General features: G+C 41.8%; 1 protein-coding gene across 4 annotated transcripts in view; it reads left to right on the forward strand.

The window, feature by feature from the left end:
• The first annotated feature begins 4,348 nt into the window (after positions 1-4,348).
• Positions 4,349-21,915, forward strand: part of SPOPL (speckle type BTB/POZ protein like) — a 63,146-nt gene continuing 45,579 nt past the window's right edge. For 3 of the 4 annotated variants that reach the window (XR_004357965.1, XM_032692934.1, XM_032692932.1), the window contains exons 1-4: positions 4,349-4,452; positions 20,211-20,345; positions 20,518-20,639; positions 20,904-21,055. Coding sequence is in view for 3 of the 4 variants with exons in the window: in XM_032692934.1 (XP_032548825.1) it covers positions 20,268-20,345; positions 20,518-20,639; positions 20,904-21,055 (352 nt within the window). In the remaining variant the exon portion in view is untranslated. Of the gene's footprint in view, positions 4,453-16,899; positions 16,916-20,210; positions 20,346-20,517; positions 20,640-20,903; positions 21,056-21,915 lie in introns of those variants that run through there. The other variant, XM_032692933.1, reaches the window with a different exon arrangement.

Here is a 21,915-nt window from a genome sequence, read left to right on the forward strand (position 1 = left end):
AGGAAAGAAATTCTACAACAGTGGATTTCTTCTTTTGACTTTAATACCTGACAGCTGCTACTGCTTCCAAGCTCATGTTCCCTGCTGCAATCATGACATGTTTACAGGTCTCACATATTAAACAACCCCTCCCCCTACACATATGTGTGCAATGAGATCTTTTTCATAATGAGAAGTGATAAACAGTCTAAATAGAGGAGTCAGGACTACTGGCTGTGTGTACAATTAAAAACAACAACTACAACAGCCACTGTGCTATGTCAAGGTTTCTTTGGAAATATAGTTTCCCTTGCTATAACTTGATAACTAAATATATTTAGTATTAGGCTTTATTTAGGACAATAAACTAACATAGGCTCTTTCTATGAAAAGCTTTGAACAGTATAAATGCCACCAAGTTTCTGCCAGAAAGTGGTGTGTATTGTAGGAGCATATTCCTATGGGACCTCCTGTCTGGTGTGAGGAAGCATGATCTAAGGCGTTCACTCGGGACCCAGGAAAGTTTCGTCCTCCTCCTCATCTCTGACAGAATCTGTGTTCTGGAAGTGTGCTTAATCATTTCACCCTGCCTTGTTTTTTGCTACCATTTTCTGTCCTGACTTCTTAGATTACAAACTGTGTTTTGTGAAATGTCTGGCATGAAGGGTCACTTATCTCAATTGACCCACTAAGTGCTGCCATAATGCAAATAACACCAATGCATCCTGACACTACACCATTTTGCTTTAACATTACACAAGAGGCCAGTACTATATGATGTGTTTTAATTCAGCTCTGAGCGGGGACAAAAATGGGAATCTAAGGGGGAATAGCAGGGAATAGGACAGAGCAGTGGATGAAAAGCACAGGAAAATGAGTTAAACTTTGGTTAAAACTAACTGGAGACTCCAGATCTGGAAGGTGGAAGTTGCTTTGCTTGGCAACCATTTACACACCATTCTGTGGTATGTGCCCACCCACACCAGAATATTGTATAGGTGAGGGTGAGCAAAAGGACTTTTCAGCCCAAGGGGTGCGTGAGCTGTAATCTCACCTTTTGTCTGCTGACAAATATGCAGTTTTCCATAACTTCTTTTAATGATCCATCTTTGCAGACATTCTCTACAGCAGGATTTAAGGGAAATGATGGTTATTACATACAAAGATTCACTTGGTTTACTGTTCTTCCTATGTGCTAAGTTAGTCTAATTAAATTCTAAGATTTCCATGGTAGACTTCTCAGCTACAACTAGGAATCCACTCCTGATTTCCAGTAGCAGTGACTGAATTCTGCCCTGTGAAAGAGTGGACATCTTTCACTTCCCAGTTGCAACAGTGTCTCCAAGCACCGATAAGACCAAAAATTCCTATAGGCTGTGTTCTACCTGTGTCTGATACAAACAACAAATGTATATTGTGTTTTCCTCTAAGTAATGGGCCCTATGAAAGGTAATGGCCTGGTCCTCCTGGCACTCATCTGGCTTTCTAAATGGAGTAAGTCCTGGCCGTGGCTGTAAAACTATTTCCTGGTATGAAAAAGGCTCCAAGAGAACAAAAAATGCTGAGACATCTGAAAATACAGTGCAATGCTAGACAGGTTCCTGAAATAGTTCTGAGAACTAGTACTACCAAAAGCAGTATGGCCCTGTCAGTGCAGTTTTTCTCTGCAGGATGAATTATCCAGGGCTCTGTGCCTCACTAATGCAGTTGTATCGATCTTGAGACCTTGCTAGCCTGGGTATCCTTACACAGCACAATGCTGTGTGTATGTATTCTTAGTGCTCTTCTCAAGAGAAGCAATTAAGGTGTCACTGAGTCTTAATTGTCTCCATAGAGGATGTTTTCTTTAAAGTCCCATTTGTTTGAAAAACAAAGTAAAACATACTGCTTAAGCTTTATTTCCAACCCCCCACAGGGAAGTTTGCAGTACTGTATATGCAATTTACAAATTATCACACCATTTATTTTTAGAAGCAATTAGGAAGATATGTCAATGATGTAGAGAAATTCACCTGTGTCTAAAGGAAACCAATCTGACCGACAGCTCTTTAGAACTGCTGGGTAGTGAACATGGGTGGTAAGACAGCAGAAGAACCCTGGTCAGGAGCTGTGGGGTGAAGGACTGGAAGGCCATGGCTGTGCCAGCCAGGAGCAGATCTGTGCACCAGGTGAGAGGCTGAGAACCCAACATCAGCCCTGCAAGTCAGAGAGCAGCCACCAAAGGCTGGTTCTTGTTAAGCCCAATACCAGGGAGCAGATGGAGCTCACAAGTGTCAATTTTAGGATGACATCATCTGAAAAACAAAATTATAATTAACTAACTAAAAAGTCCTCAGAAGCCCCAAATCTGCCCCACATCATGAACCTTTCTGCCAACTGGGGTAATGACCAGGCAGCTGCTTCAGGGGAGCCCCTCTGACCACTCTGAGGGGAGGTACAGAAGAGGGCAACGAGGATGATTAGAGGACTGGAGCATCTCTCTTACGAGGAAAGGCTGAGGGAGCTGGGTCTGTTCAGCCTCAAGAAGAGACGACTGAGAGTGGATGTGGTGGTTTGGGCTAGGCCTTCCTTGGTGACCAGTTTGTAACCAAGGAAGGGTCCAGATTTACCCAGTATTCCCTACGATTTTTACGTAAACCAGACTATAAGAAGAAAGGAGGAGAGGCCTTTGCTCTCTTTCCTTCTGGCGGCTTGGAGGTGCAGGTTCCCTGCTGTTGAGTCTGCCGGGTTGGGGAGCGAGGCCTGGTAAGGCCTTGTCGACCTTGGGAGGCGGAGGTTGCCGGCGATCGTCCCGGAGCGACTCTCGGTTGTCCCAAGGAGAGTGGTGGGATATTTTCTTTGCTAACTCTTTAGTTACTAGATCTCGGGCTACTGATTGGGATATATATATATTTTATTTTGGTTTTGTTCCCTTTCCCTTCCCCCTTCCTTTTCCCTTGTGAAATTGTATATATTTTAATTGTATATAATTGTAATATAAGTGTAAATATATATTTATATATATCACTTTAGCTGTCTCTTTCTCGTTTCGGGTTTTCTTGGTTGTTTTTCTCCCTCTTCTCCCTGAGGTTTTGGCGGGGGGGACGGACTTCTGGTGGTAAGGTTTGGAGACTTGGCAGGGAGCCAGCTTCAAACCATATCAAGGGACCTCATTAACATGTATAAATATTTAAAGAGGGGTGCCAAGAAGATGGAGCCAGGCTCTTCTTGGTGATGCCAAGCAATAGAGTCATAGAATGGCTTGGGTTGGAAGGGGACCTTGAAGATAATCTCATTCCAACCCCCCTGCCATGGGCAGGGACACCTTCCACCAGACCACCAGGCTGAGCACCCCAGTCCAACCTGGCTTTGAACACTTCCAGGGATGGGGCAGCCACATCTTCTTCGGGCAACCTCTGCCAGAGCCTCACCACCCTCACAGTAAAGAATTTTTTCCTAATATTTGATCTAAATCTACTCTCTTTCAGTTTAAGCCATTCCCCCTTGTCCTCTCACACCATGCTCTTATAAATAGCCTTGCCCCATCTTTCCTGTAAGTTCCCTTCAGGTGCTGGAAGGCCACAATTAGGTCACTCCAGTGTCTTCTCTTTTCCAGGCTGAACAATCCTTTTCTCTCAGCCTTTCCTCAAGGGGTACTGGAAGGGTTCCCTTCAGGTACTGGAAGGCTATAATAAGTTCACCCCAAAGCTTTCTCTTTTCCAGGCTATCCCTTTCTCTCAGTCTTTCATCTAAGGTCCCTTTAGGTACTGGAACACCACAATTAGGTCACCCCCAAAACCTTCTCTTTTCTGGGCTGAAAAATCCCTTTCTCTCAGCCTTTCCTGAAGTTCCCTTCAGGTACTGGAAGGCCACAGCTAGGTCACCTACTCCAAAGCCTTCTCTTTTCTGGGCTGGACAATCCCTTTCCCTCAGCACCTCAGAGAGGTGCTCCATCCCTCTGGATGGACAAGAGGCGGAAACTGACGCACGGGAATTCCACCTGAACATGGGGTGGAGTGAACGTGCGAGTGACCGCGCCCTGGAACAGACTGCCCAGGGAGGGTGTGGAGCCCCCCTCACTGGAGATATTCCAGAACCGTCTGGACTTAATCCTGTGCCATGCTCTTGAGTTGGGGGTCAGTCGCACCCCACGCCCCGCCGCGGTCCCATCCCGGGAGCGCCCGCCCGGCCCCGCCCGACTCATCCCGCCCCGCCCCGCGCGCGTTCCCGGATGGAAGCGGCGCCGCGTGACCGCTCCCTCCCGGAAGTGCGGCGGGAGCGGGAGCGGGGCCGTGCGGGAGCCGGGAGGTGCCGAGCGCGGGGCAGGGACGGGACGGGGCCAGCGGGAGCGGCGGGGAGCGGGCAGGGCAGCGATGCGGCTCCGCCGCCGCTCGGGCTCGCCGCCTTCGCCCCCCGCGGGGCGCCGGTGACCGTCACAGCCTGCGCGCCCCGGCGGAATGAGCCCCGCCGCGACCCCGCCAGCGCCGCGATCCGGTACGTGCCGGGGGACCCGCGCGGGTCTGTGTGTGTGCGGGGCTGGGAACGGGGATGGAAAAGCTTTTGTTGTGCGCCCGGGTGCCCCTGCCCCGGGCAGCGGCCTGGCGGTGCTGCGGGGAGGGCAGGGCGGGAGCGGCCCTGCCCGGCGCTGGGTCGGGCGGTGCTCGCAGGGGTGGGATCCACTGGTCCGGCGATCCACTGGTCCAGCGATCCAGGATCCCTGCCTTGGGTTCCCGCAGGCCCTGGGATGAGCGCTTCCAGCCGCGGAGAGCCCAGCCAGACAGCGCATTGTGTTCCGCCTGTGCCCTCGTTATCCCCAAGCGCAGTTTGTTTTGGGAAGTTCGCGTCTCGTAAGGAAGTAAAAGAAGGAAGGGAAGTGGAGGGGGTTTTTCTCCCTTCGGGGCTGCGGAGAACTTTGAGGGAGGCTGTAGGGGCGAGTGAATAATGTGTAAAACAGCTCCTGGTTGATTCATCGGGGCTGCGCGCTCCATCTTAGACGTGGTCAGGAAGTGGAGTTGACTAAGGCTGGGTTTCACCTGATGATGTCGCCTGCTGAAATTCCCGGGAGTCCGGGGGAATTTGCATCACTTTGAGCCTCTTTGAGAGGACAAGTAGGTGAGAAGGAACGTAAAGAATGGAAAACAGCAAAACAAAGGAGGCAACACAAGCGATATCGCTGAGTTCCTGTTTTTGGGGGTTTTTTGTTGGTTTTTTTTTTTAACTGCAGGATATAAACCCAGTCTGTTTTAAAACGTAGCTTTGCTTTGTGGATGTGTTCTTAACTTGTTTTCTAAAATGGTGTTAAGAGTTATAAAAATAGTGTTTAAACAAAAAGGATTGTTTCGAGCCTCCTGCCAAGACGAACAATCTGTGACAGTCAAGCTGGGTCATTCCTTATTCTTATCAGTTCTGCAGAACGCATTATTTTGATAGATATCCCATATGGTTACAGGAATTTTTTCCACAGTGGTTCTGAGCTGAGCCATTTGTATGACTGCCAAGGCATTTTGTTTTAACTGTTGAAAAAAGGCTTTGTTCCTTTTTCTGTTTTTACTAAAACCTTTATTTCTGGAAATAAATATCCCTCTTTAGAGGGACAGGTAGTACTCACTGTTACTTCTGAAAGTTTTACCTGGCTTCTCTCTCTCTGGGCCTTCTGGGATGTGAGGACAAATGTAAATGTTTGTGAAGGATTTCCAGTGTGTGTCTACTGCATGGTGTTTTCCCCCCACTCTGTAAGTGGATATTTACTCAGGAAAGGCAAAATGATTTTTAAACAATGTATCTTTTGTATATAAAGCTACTAACTTTATATAGGCTTTGGTACCTCAGCAGAAACTGCTTTTAACTCTCTTCTGGAAACCTGAGATTTTATATATCCAGAAATATCCTTGGTGTTATATTGCCTTGAAACAGCTTTCTGCCAAACTTATAACTTTGGTACTTTGCAGTCTGCTTTTAAACTGTCAGTGAAAATAAAGAATTACATTCTGTGCTTGCATAGGCAGTGCGAGCTACTCGTTGCTATTAAAAACTTGTATATACTATAGACAAATATAAAATGAATTTGAAAAGCCACCAGGTTTTTTTCTGGCCCTAATCACTGATTTCAACTGTCAGTGCATGCTCTTTACAGTTTTCAGTTGAAATCACGTTATAAAACTATTTTTTTCCTCTTTTTTCTATGTGTTATGTTTCTCTCTTTGTGCCTTTGAAAGCACCTGAACGTAAATATACAGGAGAGAAAATGAAACCAGTTGCCGTTATCAACACAAGTTAGAGTGGAGAAGAAATAGCCGAGGACACCAATAGGTAGCATTGATCGACTTGCACATCGATCTCATTAACTTCTCTCTTAGTTCATTCTTCCCAGGTTTTCAGTCTGCATTGTTGTTTTTCCAGCCTTTCATATACAATCCTTTCACATCTCTACCTTATCTGTTCACGTTTTTCTCTTTACATCTCATGCCCTTGTAGAAGTGATTCTAATCATAGTTAGAAAAGTGTCTTATTGAATTCGTTTCCAGGCTCTGGTGCATGCTCAGGCATAGGCTTCTGTGTGTCTTGCACTGCAAAACTACCCCATCCTGTTTTGTTCTTTTTCCTTGTGTTTTCCTGTTGATGACAAGTGGATATTTTTGGTGTTCTTTTTCTCACAGTTTTTGTGACAGGTTCATATGCTCCTTATGGGCATTTCTGTCTCGTTGTAAAAAGCAGTTGACAACGTGCTGCCCTTTCTGCTTCCTGTGTATGTAGCAAAACATGGTTAAAACTAAGGAAGTGTAAATGAGGTTGTTACACTCCCTAGAAACAGTTGTAGTAAAATCCTGAGGTCTTCAAAACACTATGCCCTGGATCAAAGCATGGACTGTGCATTTTGTTGTGTATATCCTGGGCCTTGCATTTTTAGGATAGAATAGGAGGCACTTGCCTCAGTGCTTGTCTAATGCCTGAGCCATCACATCAGAGACTGTGCTCTCCAAGAGGCTCTTGTACCTTTGGCTCTTGGCGCTGGCACAGGTTGCCCAGAGAAGCTGTGGATGCCCCATCCCTGGAATTCTTCAAGGCCGTGTTGGATGGGGCTTGGAGCAACCTGGTTTAGTGGAAGGTGTCCCTGCCATGGCAGGGGGGTTGGAACAAGATGGTTTTTAAGGTACCTTCCAACCCAACCCATTCTATGATTCCACAATTCCCTTTCCCCTCTGCAAAATATGTGCACATTCACAAGAGACTTCCTCCTTCCTTTGAATACTTGAGAAACTATCCAGTTTATGTCCTTAGCAAGCTTTGTTTCTGTTTCTTCTTGTCCCACTGATACCAAAAGTCTTCCTGTTGGAAGTAGGAAATCTCTCCTTCTGTTTGTGCTCAGTACTTAGAGGAGAATTGTTGCAACTGTGTGAGAAGTGGAGGTGTTTTAATAGTGGTAATTTAGATGTTGTAGTAGTTTTTAACTGAGAGAAAATGGACACTTGCCTTAGTTCAGTGGGTTTTTTTAGGTAGTGTGTATAAGTATGTTACAGAGTGTGTATTTCGCATAAATTTTTTTTCTCCTTTCTGTAATGTTTTAGTTATTCAACTTGTGTGGTGGAATTTTGGCAGGAGTATATGTTGAATATTGGAAAGAGCTTAACCTGAAAAACCTCAACTCTCTTGGTTCCATTTTACCCAAGTTTAATAGCTTTCCAATGTGTTTTTTTGTAACCTGGTTTAAAATTATTCTTTGTCAGCTATAAAGGTTTTTTATGGAATCACTTTGCAAGCATGTATGTGTCTGTCAGCGTTGTTGTGATCAGTGTTTGCATATAGCATTTGGGAAATGTAGTGGAAAGTGAGATACTCTTTCAGCTGGTTCAGAAACTCATTGGCATGGAATAATCCAAAGAGCTCACATGTCCAAATTCCCTGAATTAGATTACTTATCCTTGATACTGCCTTGTATCTCTCAGAAGCCATTTATCACTTGATTTATAATTTTTTTTGGTGAAAAATATTACAGTTGCCACTTTTAATTGGTTACTTGTCTCTTTCTCTCTGTGGAAATCATCAAAAATAGGTGATATAAACCAAATGAAATATGTTGCTTTAGTGAAAAAAAGCTAATTTCCTTGTCAGGCTGCTTCTTCAGAGGTTAAAGATGGACTAAGTGATTTCAAAGTAGACTTCACATAAAGTTTGGTGCTGGATGAATGGGGAGAAGTATTGGTATTGAGTTCTCACCTCTGTAAAAGAGGCTGCTGTATGTACTCGTAACCTCTTTTTTAAGCATTATAAATGCCTGTGTGCTTTCCTGTGATTTCATTGCTAAATAAAAGGAATGAAGCTGGTGGGTTGTGTGAACACTTCAAAGATGGCAATTTACTTCTTGTGTGCCTGTGAAAGTTTTGTTTTGTTTTGATTTCGTTGGTTTTTTCTTTTTTTTTGAGACAATTGTTTTTAATGGAACAAACTTCAGATCTCAGCTCTTCTAGCTGACAAGGCATTATTGGAAGCTGCAGTTTGATTGTCCTCACGCTGTAGGATTGCTTTGGCACAGGCAGCTGCTGAGCCTGTAGTTGGTGGTACCTCAGCAGTTGAGAAGGGAACAGCCTGTGCCAGTTCATCCACCTTCGTTCGCGTGACATTTGCTCTTTGCACTGTATTGTGACTTGACTGCTTAAGTAGTTCAAAGGTGAATTATCATTTGATGTGTAATTTGCCTGGCTGCTTTATAGAAAGGAAAAGCAATTGTGTGCCAGGGAGAATGCAACAGAGTAGCTCTTGGCGTAGGCAGTGCTGCTGCTGGTGGAGTAAATGTCTCCAGCAGTTGGGAAACTTCCAAAGTTCATGGGGTGGGAACCTCTTATTGTTGTGCAGTGGAAAGGATCACTGGGTGAAACTTGGGAGCCAGGCTTTCTCTCGGCCTCCTTCCTGATTGTTCCTTTAATGTGTGTCCCCTCCCAAGAGCTCGCTTACCAGTTGGTCAAGTCTTTTGCAAAATCAATTCAGAGGTAGAGTTATGAGTGCAGATGAAGGGCATGGGGGAAGCAATGACTTGTTCTTGATTTCCTTCAAACTGTTTGTTTTCTTGCGTATTAAATGTTCAGCAAATTAATTAGACTTGGGTGACTTTAAAAGGGTTTGGGGTAGTTACTTCAACAGTTGCTTCCTGAACAACTGAAGTGATGTGTAGGTGCAGAACTCTGGCCCGAGGAAGAGCTGGTATAACTTTCTCCTGTGGTGTCCTACTTTCTAGCTCTCTGTTCCATGTTGCCTTTTTCTTTGGAAAACTTCTTTTCACAAAAGTTTTAATTTTCCTGGCTTTCTTTGTTCATATTCAGTTTCTAATTGATGAATCTGTTTTTTCCATCAGCACGGCCTGTAGCCTGTGAAGGACAGACAGTTTCAATATGCAGAATTTAAGTTAAAAATCACTGGTTTAAGTTGAAATAAAATCTAAATAATTTGTTGTTTTGAGAGCTTAATGTATTAACCTAATGATTCAGATTAGTTAGCTAATGATTTTTTTAAAATTCTTTAGAGGAGGCACATGTGTACTGCCTTCAGCATTGAACACAATAGGGCTCTGAATTAATCTGTAGACATTACCTCAGCAACAAAACCAGTACTCTTTGGTGGCAGCTTTTCTTAAATTTTAAAACAGATGGATTCCTTGTTAACTGAGATTGATTTCAGAGTTACTTGTTTGCTTATAAACAAAACTCTTGAAGACGAAACCAGAACTGTTTTGTAATTGATTTAGATAACAAGTGCTTAATATAGTTTGTTTCAGCTTTGGGGATGCTGCAATATATAATGGAAATAGTAAATTTTAGCTTCTTTTTGTCAGCATCAGATGTATGGGCACACTGATATTTATGTATCAAGTGGAATAACTGTTCTTGTAACAGGACAAAGTACAGTCATTTTAACTGATGTGTCTGTGCTGTGTGCGAAGTTAACTGCAGCAATTATTTGTGTTCATCTGAATTTGTACCTATTTTTGGGTGGTTTTTTTCATGTATTTGGAAAGTTCTTAGAGCCTGTATGAACTCATTTAAAGACTTAAGTCATACTACTTCAGTTCTGGAAACGTTATACTGGAAACCAAGTTGTCCAAAATCTTTAGCTGATTTGGGTAATTGTAGGTTAATGCAATCCATTGCTGTGCTGACTGTCCAAGTGGGTGTGATCTCACTCTTGGGTCTGGGACTGTGCTTGGCATATGGTGGTTTCGGAGGAATAGAATATATGAAATGTACTTTCAATGTTTTTTTGATCTTTGCGGAACATGTCAAGGTAGATTTTTTTGGTTCCTTATGTGCGTGACAGGAGAATGATATTTGTGTTGCAATATGGGGTGATATAGTTTATAAGAAACTGAAAATCCTTTTACTGAAGAAGTTTGCGTAAATACACTTTTTGCAAGTTTTGCAAAATACACCGATCAGGTGGTTGATCTAGGGGAAAAAATACAGTAAACAGATATGTTAGTCTTGAATGAATACTGTTACATCCCAAGAGAGGCTTCTGATTAGGGAAGTTCCTATCTTGCTTATAGCAGAAGATGCTCTATCAGTAATGTTCTCCTAAAGTGGGTTGTAATCTTTAAGAAAAAAAAAAGGCTGGGGGGAGGGAAGTAAAGCATGATACAAGCAGAAGCAGAAGAAAAGCTTCTATAGGCAGTAGGCCACTCAAAATTCATGTGTGGTAAACTTTATATCCGGAGTTAGTTGCTATGATTACTTATATTAATAAGATTATCAAACAAAATCAACCTTTTTTCTGTAGTCAGTGGTTTTGAATATTGTTTTACAGGCCAGGCATCATTTTTAATGATTTAAATAGCAGTTGTGTTTGGAAATGTGCCATCCCTTCCAACAACTGTGAGACTCCACTCACTGAGCGGTGAGAGGAAAGATATATGGCAGTACCATCATCAAGTGTTAGTCTGGGTAAGTAATAAATTAGGGTGTCTGGGCCTTTACAGAGGTTTTCAGAGGCACTTGTAAAGACAGGCTCATCTCTTGATGTTGGCTGACTTCTTGATTTCCTGGTATTAAATTGCATTTTTTCCTTCTGTTTGTTTTCCTGCTTTGGGAGAGCACTTTTCTGTGGCGGCACTGCAGGCGCTGCACTGCATTTGACGAGGTGGCCTCGTCGGGATGATTCACACCGGGGCTGTGTCGTCTGTGGATGGAGGCAAAGAGCATCTGCTTCTGGTCTGCCTTGTTTGACAGCACCGAAGATGAAACCAAATCTGTTTACTTGCCACAGCCAGTGGAGGACTTTGCAAGCCCGACTGTGCTTCAGCAAAGCTGGGAGGGATATTTGGCTTGTTGAAGTGTAGCTGTCAGTGGGCGATTGCCGGGGTGATGCAGCCTGTGCAGGCACAGCTTCTGGTGACAGACACCCACGTGGTGGCTTGTGGAGTGTGTTGCCAGAAAGAGCCTCTTGAAAGCAGCTGAGGCAGCTCATCAAAAGAGTTTGGTGTGATAGAACTTTGCTGCTCTTTATCAACCCCGTTGCTTCTGTCAGACTGAAATCTGCTTAACTGTGCCCAATAACCAGGCCACCCTGACAGCCTTGCACCAGCCTCTTTGCCTTACTGTACTTTCCAAGCTTGGGGAATTTTCTTCTCTGTTGAGCAACTAAGACTGTGCTGTAAGTGGGAAAACTTACAGGGAACTGCAAAGGTTTGAAATTGCTTTAGTTGTGGAAAAAGGGATCTTAAACAGATTACAGTTGAGTTGTTCTTAAATCCAAAAGTATAAGCCAAACGGTATCTGGATGTTTTTTAAACAGTAGAATGATAGAAATTGTGTATTTGTCTTTGAACTTCAGAAACTAGTTTCTCTTGGACTGAATTTGGCAGCTGGACTCAATCATTCTTATGAGTCACTTCCAACTCAAGATATTCTATGATTCTATGAACTTTTAGGATTTTCTTCTTTACCTCTGTGGGTGTAAACCTATCTAGCTGCAGTCCAATACTGAGATGTCAAGTTTTGCTTGCCTTGATGGCTTTCAGAGATTCCAGCTTCATTTTCACCAAAGCAAGTGAGTGTGCAGCTTTACCTCTTGACCTACCTGTCTTTCCTAGGATGTGTCTAATCAACTGTTGTGAATGAAATTTAATACCCAGTCCATTGAAATTAGTTCAGTTACAAGAGTATTTGGGTGAACTAGCACAAAATGCACTTTGGTCCTCTGACAGAAATGAGTTTGGGGTTTTTTTTTCCTCAATTTCCTAGCTTGTAAGTATGAGTTGTTTTTTGCACAAAGTTTGATCCTCAGGCTGTAGCTCTCAACATTTCCAGGATGCAGCTGTGTGAACAAACGTGTCCACTGTTTGCCATGAGAGGTAACAGGGCAATAAATGAATGATCAACCCCCCTCTTGATAACATCTGTGAGTACGAGCTTTTGGCTGCTGAAAGCAGTTGTACCACTTCAGTGTGAGCTTTGCAGGTGATACCAGTCTGCAGAGGTTAATGGGCAGAGCATTCTGCTGCTCTGAACAGCTTCTCTGCAGCAAATGAAAGCACCAGTCTCTGGAGAGTGTAGTCCAGTGCTTTTCACAACTCTTATGAATTTTAAACGAAAAGAGAAACAAAACAAAGCAAAACACCCCAAACTAGCTGTGAATCTACTAGAGAAAGATGTTTTTTTTGTTACATTTGAAGTCAACTTTCTGCTGGCTAATTCAAGCTTCTGTTTCAAGTGCAAAGAATAAAGTCAAGATTAGCATTTTTGACTTGGTGAACTCTTGATTGTGTGTAACTGGAGTATTTAGGGAAAAAATGTCTTTATTTAATATACTTTCACATGTCACTGGTTTGTTGGAGTAAGAGTAATGGAGTGAAACTAAGAAGGGGAAAAGATCACTTTGGCTGTATACCAGGAACAAAAACCCAACAGCAATAGTTTATTTAAATAGAATAGTTTCCCAAGAGAAGCTGTGGTGGAAATACCCATCTTTTGGGTGCCATAAAACTAGACTGGGCAATGAAAATGAAAAATGCTGTAAGAAATAATCTTGCATTTCTTCTCTAGGGAAATGCATAGATGACTGCTGTAGGGAATGGTCTGGGATGTCTGATACAGAGCACAATGGGTTTCCTATACTACAGAACAATAATGCAAGGCTAATGCTGAGGGATTTTTGTCAATAAGCTTGGCTGATGTAAACTAGATGGTTACAGCTGAAGCTCTGCTGAGCCACTAGGGTTTTCTCTCAGCTGAGGTAAAATTCAACTTTATTTTTCAAAGGCTTAGGATAGGAAAGAAAATTCAGAGAAAAGCCTGAAAGTTACATGTACTCAGCTTCACAGTTTTTACAGCTAATATCATCATCACCTTGCTAATTTTGAGCTGCTGACTTCAGTGTTATCAGTTACAGGTAGAGCCCCATCCTCCTGAAAACTTGGGCGTTTCACATGTGCTGGGTTTTGCTTTGCTGGGGCTCTTCTGCTGGAGCTACCATGAGGATTTGCTTTTGAATTCTGTAGTCTTAGTTGCAGCTATTTTAGGTTGTCTCTGACCCCAGCTGCCTGCCCTCCCTGCTGGAGTTTGCTGTCCCCTGGGCAGGGGTGACGGAGTGTATATGTAGTTTCTCAGCTGTCACAGTCCAGTCCAAGGTAGTATTTTTTCTCACTGGAGAAGTGTGGAGAGGGTCAGGAATTGGCCTGTGGTGTGGGGGTGGGGGTGTGGGGGTGTGGGGGTGTGTGTGTGTGGGGTGTGGGGGTGTGTGTGGGTGGGTGGGTGGGGGTGTGTGTGTGTGTGTGTGTGGGAGTAGCCAGAGCTTATGATTTAAGCCCCACAGCTGGTTTGGGTTTGTGCAAACTTGGTTGCTGTTGTGCAGTTCCAGGGAAAACATATACTTAAATAAGCATTTTTTAATATTATGTTCTAAAAAAGCCTCAAACTCTTTTAACTATAATAGGCTTCTTCTTCAGTAAGTGTCACAGGATTTTCCTGTGCACAGGCCAACTTCCCTTCTCTAGCCCTGAAAAAGAAACATTTTGTATGTTAGAAGTACTATAGGTAATGTAAAGTGTAGTTTGTCCTTCACCTGTAGGTTTTCTAACTTAGGGGGTGGATATGTGTGATTGCAATTGTCTAAGTATCAGTAATTCTGTTCACTAAAACGATGCAATGATAGATAGGTTTTTAATTCAATAAATACTAAACACTGTATTTAAATTTTCTTAAGTGTATCCTGAGTCTGTTTTCAGAGAAGCCAGTGATGATACTGAACAAATTGGATAACTGCCTGAGCTTAATAGACCTTTCAAATGTCTGTTGTTGTGTTGTGGATCATCCATCAGGAAACTTAGTTTTTAGTGATTCTTTCAGAAAGATCAATTGTGAAGAGATGCAAATCCTGCTAATTAATAAACAACCTTATCTTTCACAAACTTGGGGTTTTTTCTACTTAAGAGTAGAAATCTTATGAATTTTTGTAAGCATAACTAGCTTATAAGAGAAATCCTTAAAGAGGAAAAACATCCCAGTTTCTTCAACTGGATATTTTTTTAGTCTCTGAGATTCAATGAGAAAGATAATGTCTCCTCTGTGGATTTGAGCAGCATTCCAGCCAGAGGAGTTTCGTGCCACTGGATAAGCATGACCCAGGTGAGAGTGGCTGTTACACATATCCTTCTGTGACCAAGGAGAAAGGGACATGGCTTTCCTCACTTTTAGATAGTTTGCCCTCCATAAGTTGATGCTACTTGGAACTGGTGAGCACAGTGGAACATTGCTTCAGATAGGGGAGTGATAAGTGACTTTTTCTTGGGCCTTAGAGTGCCTTTCACCTGAGGGGAAACTGTTTGGTCTGGTTTGTTTGTTTCTCCCATCTTTAACTTCAGAAATGTGTTCTTGCTCACCCAAGAAGTGATAAGATGGTGAACCTTAAAGCACTTAAATGTTTTTCCCAAGAATTTTCCTCCTCAGTCATTTGAAAACCAAAACTAATTCCTTGAATAACAAATACTGATAACACTTTATTCACTGGTGGTCATTCAATGAGAGGAAATAAAATCAATATCTCTGTAAGTAGAGTGTGTTTATTTTGAATGGGTTATTGCAAGCTGATTTTATTGAATGAAAGGGTTATTCAGTTCAGATTTAAAAAAAGAAAACAAAATTAAAACTTTTGTCTGTACAGTTAGACAAACTGTGTTTGGGTTCTGAATCGTGTATTTACTAGGAATAAAAAGTTGGAGGAGCGGGGTGTTATTTGCCAGTTAACCCTCAGAGAGTGATCTTTTATTTCAACCAGTGATGAAATATCAATATTTCCAAAGGGAGGGGTGTGTGCTGGTTTTGGCTGGGGTAGAGTTAATTTGGTTGCTGGCTGGGGTTAAACCACGACAAGGGGAAAGAAGTTAATTCACAACAGCATTGCATTTCTTGAAATGTTCAGCCCTGCTCGGGAGAAGACCATCATCATTCAAAGGGAATATGCAGTACACTCAAGTGGGATTTGCTGGTATGGCCCAGGAGGGAAACACTTTGATCTTGGAGGCTCAAGCCCTGGAAGGAATGGAAATTGGAGAGAAGAGCCTCAGCAGGGACTGATCAGCCAGTTCACAATGTGCTTTTCCTCTCGTTCCTGTGGGAACAGGACAGGGTCACTGATTTGCTTGGTGAACTGATCTGTGGTTTGGGTTCTGCCAGGCTGGATTTGACTTTCAGGGTATGTTGGATACCCTGCAGAAGGCAGTTTGTTTTGCCATTCTTGCCAGTAATTTGCTGACTGTAATCCTCATTGAAATACAAAGATAAACCCTTGCCATGGTCACCGCTTAAGGTGCAGCACCTGCTCCTGTGCCCCTGTTACACTGTCAGTGCTCTGAAGGATCTCCTAGGATCTGGTTAAACTGAGCTTCTGCTCCCAGGTGTGAGAGCTGGCCCAAGATCCTGCTAATGGGGCAGTTCTTCAAATAAGTTTATGAAGTGTTCTGTGGGTTTATTATTGGGGGAGTAGAGAATTCTTCTTTGTGTATGTTCATATGTATGTGGTGCTTTCTTAATGAGCTAGTCGTTTTTGCAGTGAAAAAGTTGAGATAATTCCAATGCAAGATGTAAGAGACTGGGAATGTGTTCTTGTCTAGCTCTGAGAGGTTGAAAAGTAACTTTGTTTAGAATAATGTTGATAAATACTCAATTTCAGAGAGGGGAAACAAAATATTTTTGAAATTCACGTTATTGATGTAGGAAGTAGGTTTGAATCTTAAGATCTCATCCTAAGTTAAGAAAATAGAAAGCTAATACAGCTTTTAATGAAATTCCATATAAATACATTTTATGGAAGGTAGCCCATGCTTTCTTTACGCTGTATGTGCAGGTAATAAATTAGCAGCAATCAACCTCAGATGGCTTGAAGTTAAACGCAAATATTTGTTCGACTAGAAGAGCACTTCAGTTGAATCCTAAATAAAATGTACTTTGAGAATTCCTCTTTTTTTATGTTATGTGCCTACTTGCCCACTGTTCTGCAAGTAGTACTGAACTCTGTGAAGGTCCTGATTTATCAGAGATTGGTGAGAGTTTATCAGAGAGCAGAGTGATTATCAGGTGAAGCCAATACCTTCCTTAAGAGACCAGTAGAAGAATTGTCAAGCCCATCATGTTTGGGGTCAGGGAGTACAGGTGAAGGAAAGTATCTTTGAGCTTTTCTTCTTTTTTTTTTTTTTTCTCTAAGACAATAAACTCAAACTCTCAGAGAGTAAAATCAGCACTGACTGCTGCACCCTATTCAGTATATCACTTCATTAAAAAACAAACAAACAAACAGCAAAGGTACTTGACACCCTTCAAAAATACATCTTGCTTTCCTTTTGAAAACCAGAAACTTGTTTTGCCCTCATCTGCTAAAACTTGTTTTGCTGTTCCCAGTGCAAGTTCCTCAGATGGCCAGAGATTCCTGCCTGGCAGAATGGCCACACTGACTGGTTTGCTGAGCCCTGTCCAGACAGGTATGACATTGCCTGAAAACTCTTGGAGCTATGGCCTGATAATGTCCTGTCACTTCTGGTGCTTTGTTCAGGATAGCCTGCAGAGAAATAAATGCAGGTTGTAGCATGAAAATTGTCCCTCTAAGTTGTTTCATCCTGCAGACAGCAGGCATGTTGTCCTGCACTTCACTGATTTAATTCCGCCCAGTCTTTCTCCAACTGGTTTTGTGAACTGCAGCTCTCTCTGTTCCCAACCATTTGCTCTAATGGGCTGTGATGAGGGGTTGGTGCTTGAAAAACCTTTTTGTCAGAGCTGATGACAGTGGCTAATCAATGATTCATAAACAATTTCTTCAAAGTAGTATTTAGTAGTCTTCTCCCTACCCAGAGCTCAGCAGAACAAAGGGTGGGTGTGTAGTTGCACGTCTGTCCACACCTTCAGGCTGCCCGTGCAGTGTCCACTTTGCCCTGGTGGTCGTCAGTGGCCACTCAAAGTGGGTAAGACTTTTTAAAACTGTGCATCCAGGCATACTAAAAAATACAAACAGCTCCTCAGCACAGACTCCCAGGATAATATCACATATTTAAAGTAATTGCTTTCTCCCAGTTTTCACAATCGAAAAGTTTGATTTGCTTAGTACATCCATGTGAAAAAAAGTGAGATGTTAATCTACTTCTCAGAGACATATCAGGAGGTCATGAAAATCAGCTGTCTCATCCTAATGCTGTAATTGGAAGCTTTACAAAAAGCTGAAGCTGTTTTGAAAGACCTGAAAAGTGTCCTTATGTAAAATCAGACCTTCTTTCAGGACCTGAATGAATTAAAAGCACCAGGCGAAAGCATCCTCTAAAGTAAGGATGCCCTGGGTAGAGGTGGTACAGAGACAAGGCAGCAGACGGACCCGAAAATAATTGAAAATAACTACCTTTACTTAGAGTTAAATTCTTATTGAATCAAGCTGATTTAACTGTGAGGCAGGAGGGGACAGGTAGCTACTGGTAGCTGGCATGAGGTCACTGAACACTTTCTTAAAGAGATCCTGTACAGCAGTTATTTTCAGGCTTTTTCAATTTAGAAACCCCTTCAGAGCAAATTTGTCTCAGATCTGCTGCTTCTTCATGGTTACAGGGAGCTGACTGGTCCAGTGGACTGAAGAATTGAGGTACAGATGAGAGATGAGACAGTCCTGTGCATCTCATGCAAATGACAGAATAAGGAATGGGCTGTATTTCTTCTTGGTTTTAGCTTTGAAGAATCGAAGAGCAGCAAACAGGTTCAGTAAAGCTGAGTTAAGCTGTTCTAACCCTTTCAGGGTATGGTTCTGTGTAAAGTCAATCATGTGTTTGGGGAACAGCTTCAGTTGTTATCACTGACTAGGATGTGCTTCCTGAAATAATGGTAATATAAGTGCTAAATATTTGCTTTAGGAAAGAGAGATGTTCATATGTATCCTTCTCAGGAATTTTACTCTGGATGGTTCTGTACAGAGAATCAAAGCCAGTTATAAACCTGTAAGCAAAATCTGTGTTAACGCAACAATACATGTTTCCTGCTTAAAATATGGGGCAAACAAGTTCTATTATATTAAATTTAGGAGTGCCATTTGTTACTAGTTTTCATTTCTGACAAGTACTAATTAAGTACTAAATATTGTTGTAAATAAATGCAAGTTTTATTTGGGAAAATGTCATTTATGAGAGACAGCTGAACTGTAGTTATGATTAGTCTTCAGTGTTTCAGTGATCCATATCTTGCAGGAGACCTATTCAATATTTTGTTTTCATCCTGTCTTAGCAGATCTGTTAGTAGAGTGATTATATATCATCTGCTTCCTCATCTGGTAAAAATTGGGAATTAGCTCTGTTTTCAGGGTTTTATACTTTTGTGATTCAGATCCCCATGTCAGAAGGCTTTAATGTGGAAGGGCTACTTCATACCACAGCTGAGTGAGAAGCGGTACCAGAAAGGTGGGTGGGAAAACATCCACTGAGGATCATAGCAATTCAGAAAGGAGAATTCTTCCTGTAGGAATAATAAACTCCTTTACCTCATGAGTGAGTTACATGTGGTCTTGCAGTGTCTTCTTAACCAAAGTTTGCATGAAACCTTGTTTCTAAGTGTTGCCCATCCCTGAAGGAAGAGTTCTAAGGGTTCCAACAGTACTGGTGATATGCAATCAGGTCTTTTGAGTAGGGCAATTAATGCTGTTCTATCACAACTAAAAAGACCTTTATGGCAAATGTTGCAGGAAGATGGTTGCCCTAAGTGATAGCAGGGTATGTTTAGAGAAACTTTCTGTACGAAGAGAAAATGTTTTGTGGCAGAAATAATTGACTTTCATCTGGTTTGATCAGGGTTCATTTCACTTTTTAGCAACTTAATGGAGCGGCTTAAGTGAGAGGCTGTGCTTCTGGCAGCAACCTGTCTGCAGGTGAGAGCAAACCCTCCCTAGAGCAGAGTCAGCCCAGTAACCCAGAGCTACCCTCTGATGGGCCCACCTTCTCTCATTAGCCAGGTTCAGAGGCGAGTAGGCTGACTAATGATGTGTCTTTAGGTATTATGTGATGGATCTGGGCATGTGACTCAATTCCTGATGGGCAGGAGAAACTGCAGTGCTCTGTTAGGTGGTAATTCATAACAAAATTGCTTCATTTGCAGTTAGAAAGTTCTGGAGAGTTGGTGAGTTGACTTCAAGCTGTTTTTCAGCTTTGTACTTCGATAGGGAACCAGCACATGGCTGTGGTGATTCTAGTTCTTGAGTAGAAGCTCTTGGAGTTAAAGATACAAGGCATCCATGAAAGACATGTGAAGGAAATACTACTTTTAATGCAAGTTTAATTTCTTAATTTCCCTTTAGAAATCTCAGGGTTGTGTGAACCTGTTCTTCTCCCAGGTGGCTGGGTGTTCTTCTAGGGCTGAATGATGCCTGTGTGGAACACTAAGGCTTTGGTACTAATAACTGAGTGTTCACAAGGCCCTGGTTATTCTGCAAATCAAAGGAGAAGATCCTAAAGAAAGTTGTGACATGACTGGAGTGGTCAAGGTGGTAATTTGCAAAGGGGATGTTGAAATATGGTCATTAGTGGTGTTGTGTGATGCATACATAGGTGCTTACCTTTGTAAAGCATTGCATGAGGGTTCAGCCTGCAGGTTTTGAGCACCAAGAGTTGTTAAAACTGTGACACCCAGCAGAGCCACTGTCCTCTTTTCAGGTTTAATTTTCAGATGCATCATTTAGTAAACACAGTAATGTTGATTTCCGTATTTCCCACACTTTAAAAAGGGTGAACAAAATCTATTAATTACTTTTTTTAGGAGAATTACCGAAGTTTGGATTGCTGTCTTGATTCTATAAACCTGCAATAAGTGGCAATGTCAAGGGTTCCCACCCCACCTCCTCCTGGGGAGATGTCCAGTGGACCTGTGGCTGAAAGCTGGTGTTACACACAGGTAATCTACATAAATTCCAATGGCTTTATTTTCTAGTCGAAGTTATTGTATAAAAAAAATATAAAGTTATTGACATGTTGAAAGATTATAGCTGACAGTCTAACTAGCTGTCATAGTTAATGCTTGATATGTAAATTAAATTTTCTTAATATTTTCTACATCTTTTGTTCAGGTTAAAGTAGTAAAATTTTCGTACATGTGGACCATTAATAATTTCAGTTTTTGCCGAGAAGAAATGGGTGAAGTTCTAAAGAGTTCTACCTTTTCATCAGGGCCAAATGACAAAATGAAGTGGTAAGGTCTTTATTCTAGCAACTGCTTTTGGTTTTTTGGGGGGTTTTTTATTTACAAAAATATGAAGTTAAATTACAAATAAATTTTAAAACTTGGACGTTTCTTGGAATTTTACTATGTGTTTGAATTGGTTCTTATTTCAAAGTTTCAGCAGTCACAAGGGGAACATTTGTTTTGGTAACATGTATCATTGTGTCTTGTAGAAATATTTCTGAATTTATTGTGGATACCATTTAAAAATTACAGTTTGTCCTTTTTTTTCAGGTGCCTGAGAGTGAATCCAAAGGGATTAGATGATGAAAGCAAAGACTATCTGTCATTATATTTGCTTCTAGTCAGTTGTCCAAAAAGTGAAGTCAGAGCAAAATTCAAATTTTCCCTACTGAATGCTAAAAGAGAAGAAACAAAAGCAATGGGTAAGGGAGTATGAATGTGTTGCATGTGGATTTGTAAGAACATCCTGGAGAACATCAGCAATGTAATTTTTTTCAGTTGAGAACAGAATTTAATATTGAGATAAACTTTAAAAATATCTTTTTAATATCCTTTTAGAAACTTAATTAAAAACTCCTGTTCATATTTCGCACGTTTCCGATCACTGAGCTATGTTAATTTTATCCTGAGCAGTATAAATTACAGCACATTGCTAACTGCTGTCACTCCAGATTCTTGTCACCTGCTTTTTCTAGCAGATTATTCTTGCTTCCTGTTAGTAGAGGTGTATTTGCTTGTTTGTAGCTAAAGTTGGAAGTGTTTGATTTCCATAGTTAATTAGATAAACATGCATGGCTGGTTTTTTTTTAGATACTCCTTTACAATGTTTTGGCCTGTTTCTTCTGATTTACACTGGAACTGGTTTAAAAACATGAGCCATGTATCCAGGGAATTAGAAGACTGTGGAATAACTGGTGATTTGTTTTAATTGTTGTGTTGATATGAAAAATGTATGGAAGGGTCTTAGTATGAGCCCCACCTTCATTGGAAATGCTTTTTGGGAAAGCTGGAATTCTCGTGAAAATGTGTAGTTTATTGCTGATCTGCACTGAATTTGTGCTGCTGCAAGTCCAGTATATGAATAATCCCTTCTACTCCAGGATTTAAGAGATCTTGCAGGGTCTGTTCTGTTGTGAGTTCTGAATTTCTTCTAAAAAGTTCTGCAGTGCTTGTACCCAAAGTTGATGCTCTTTCTCCTTATGTAACTAGGCCCATTTGTAATCTTTAAGTAAATCCACAGAACTGAGTGCAAATCTAAAAATTAAATTGTGGGATTTTTTGG

This window comes from Chiroxiphia lanceolata, chromosome 7 (genome assembly GCF_009829145.1).
Source record: "Chiroxiphia lanceolata isolate bChiLan1 chromosome 7, bChiLan1.pri, whole genome shotgun sequence".
NCBI classification, from domain to species: Eukaryota; Metazoa; Chordata; class Aves; order Passeriformes; family Pipridae; genus Chiroxiphia; species Chiroxiphia lanceolata.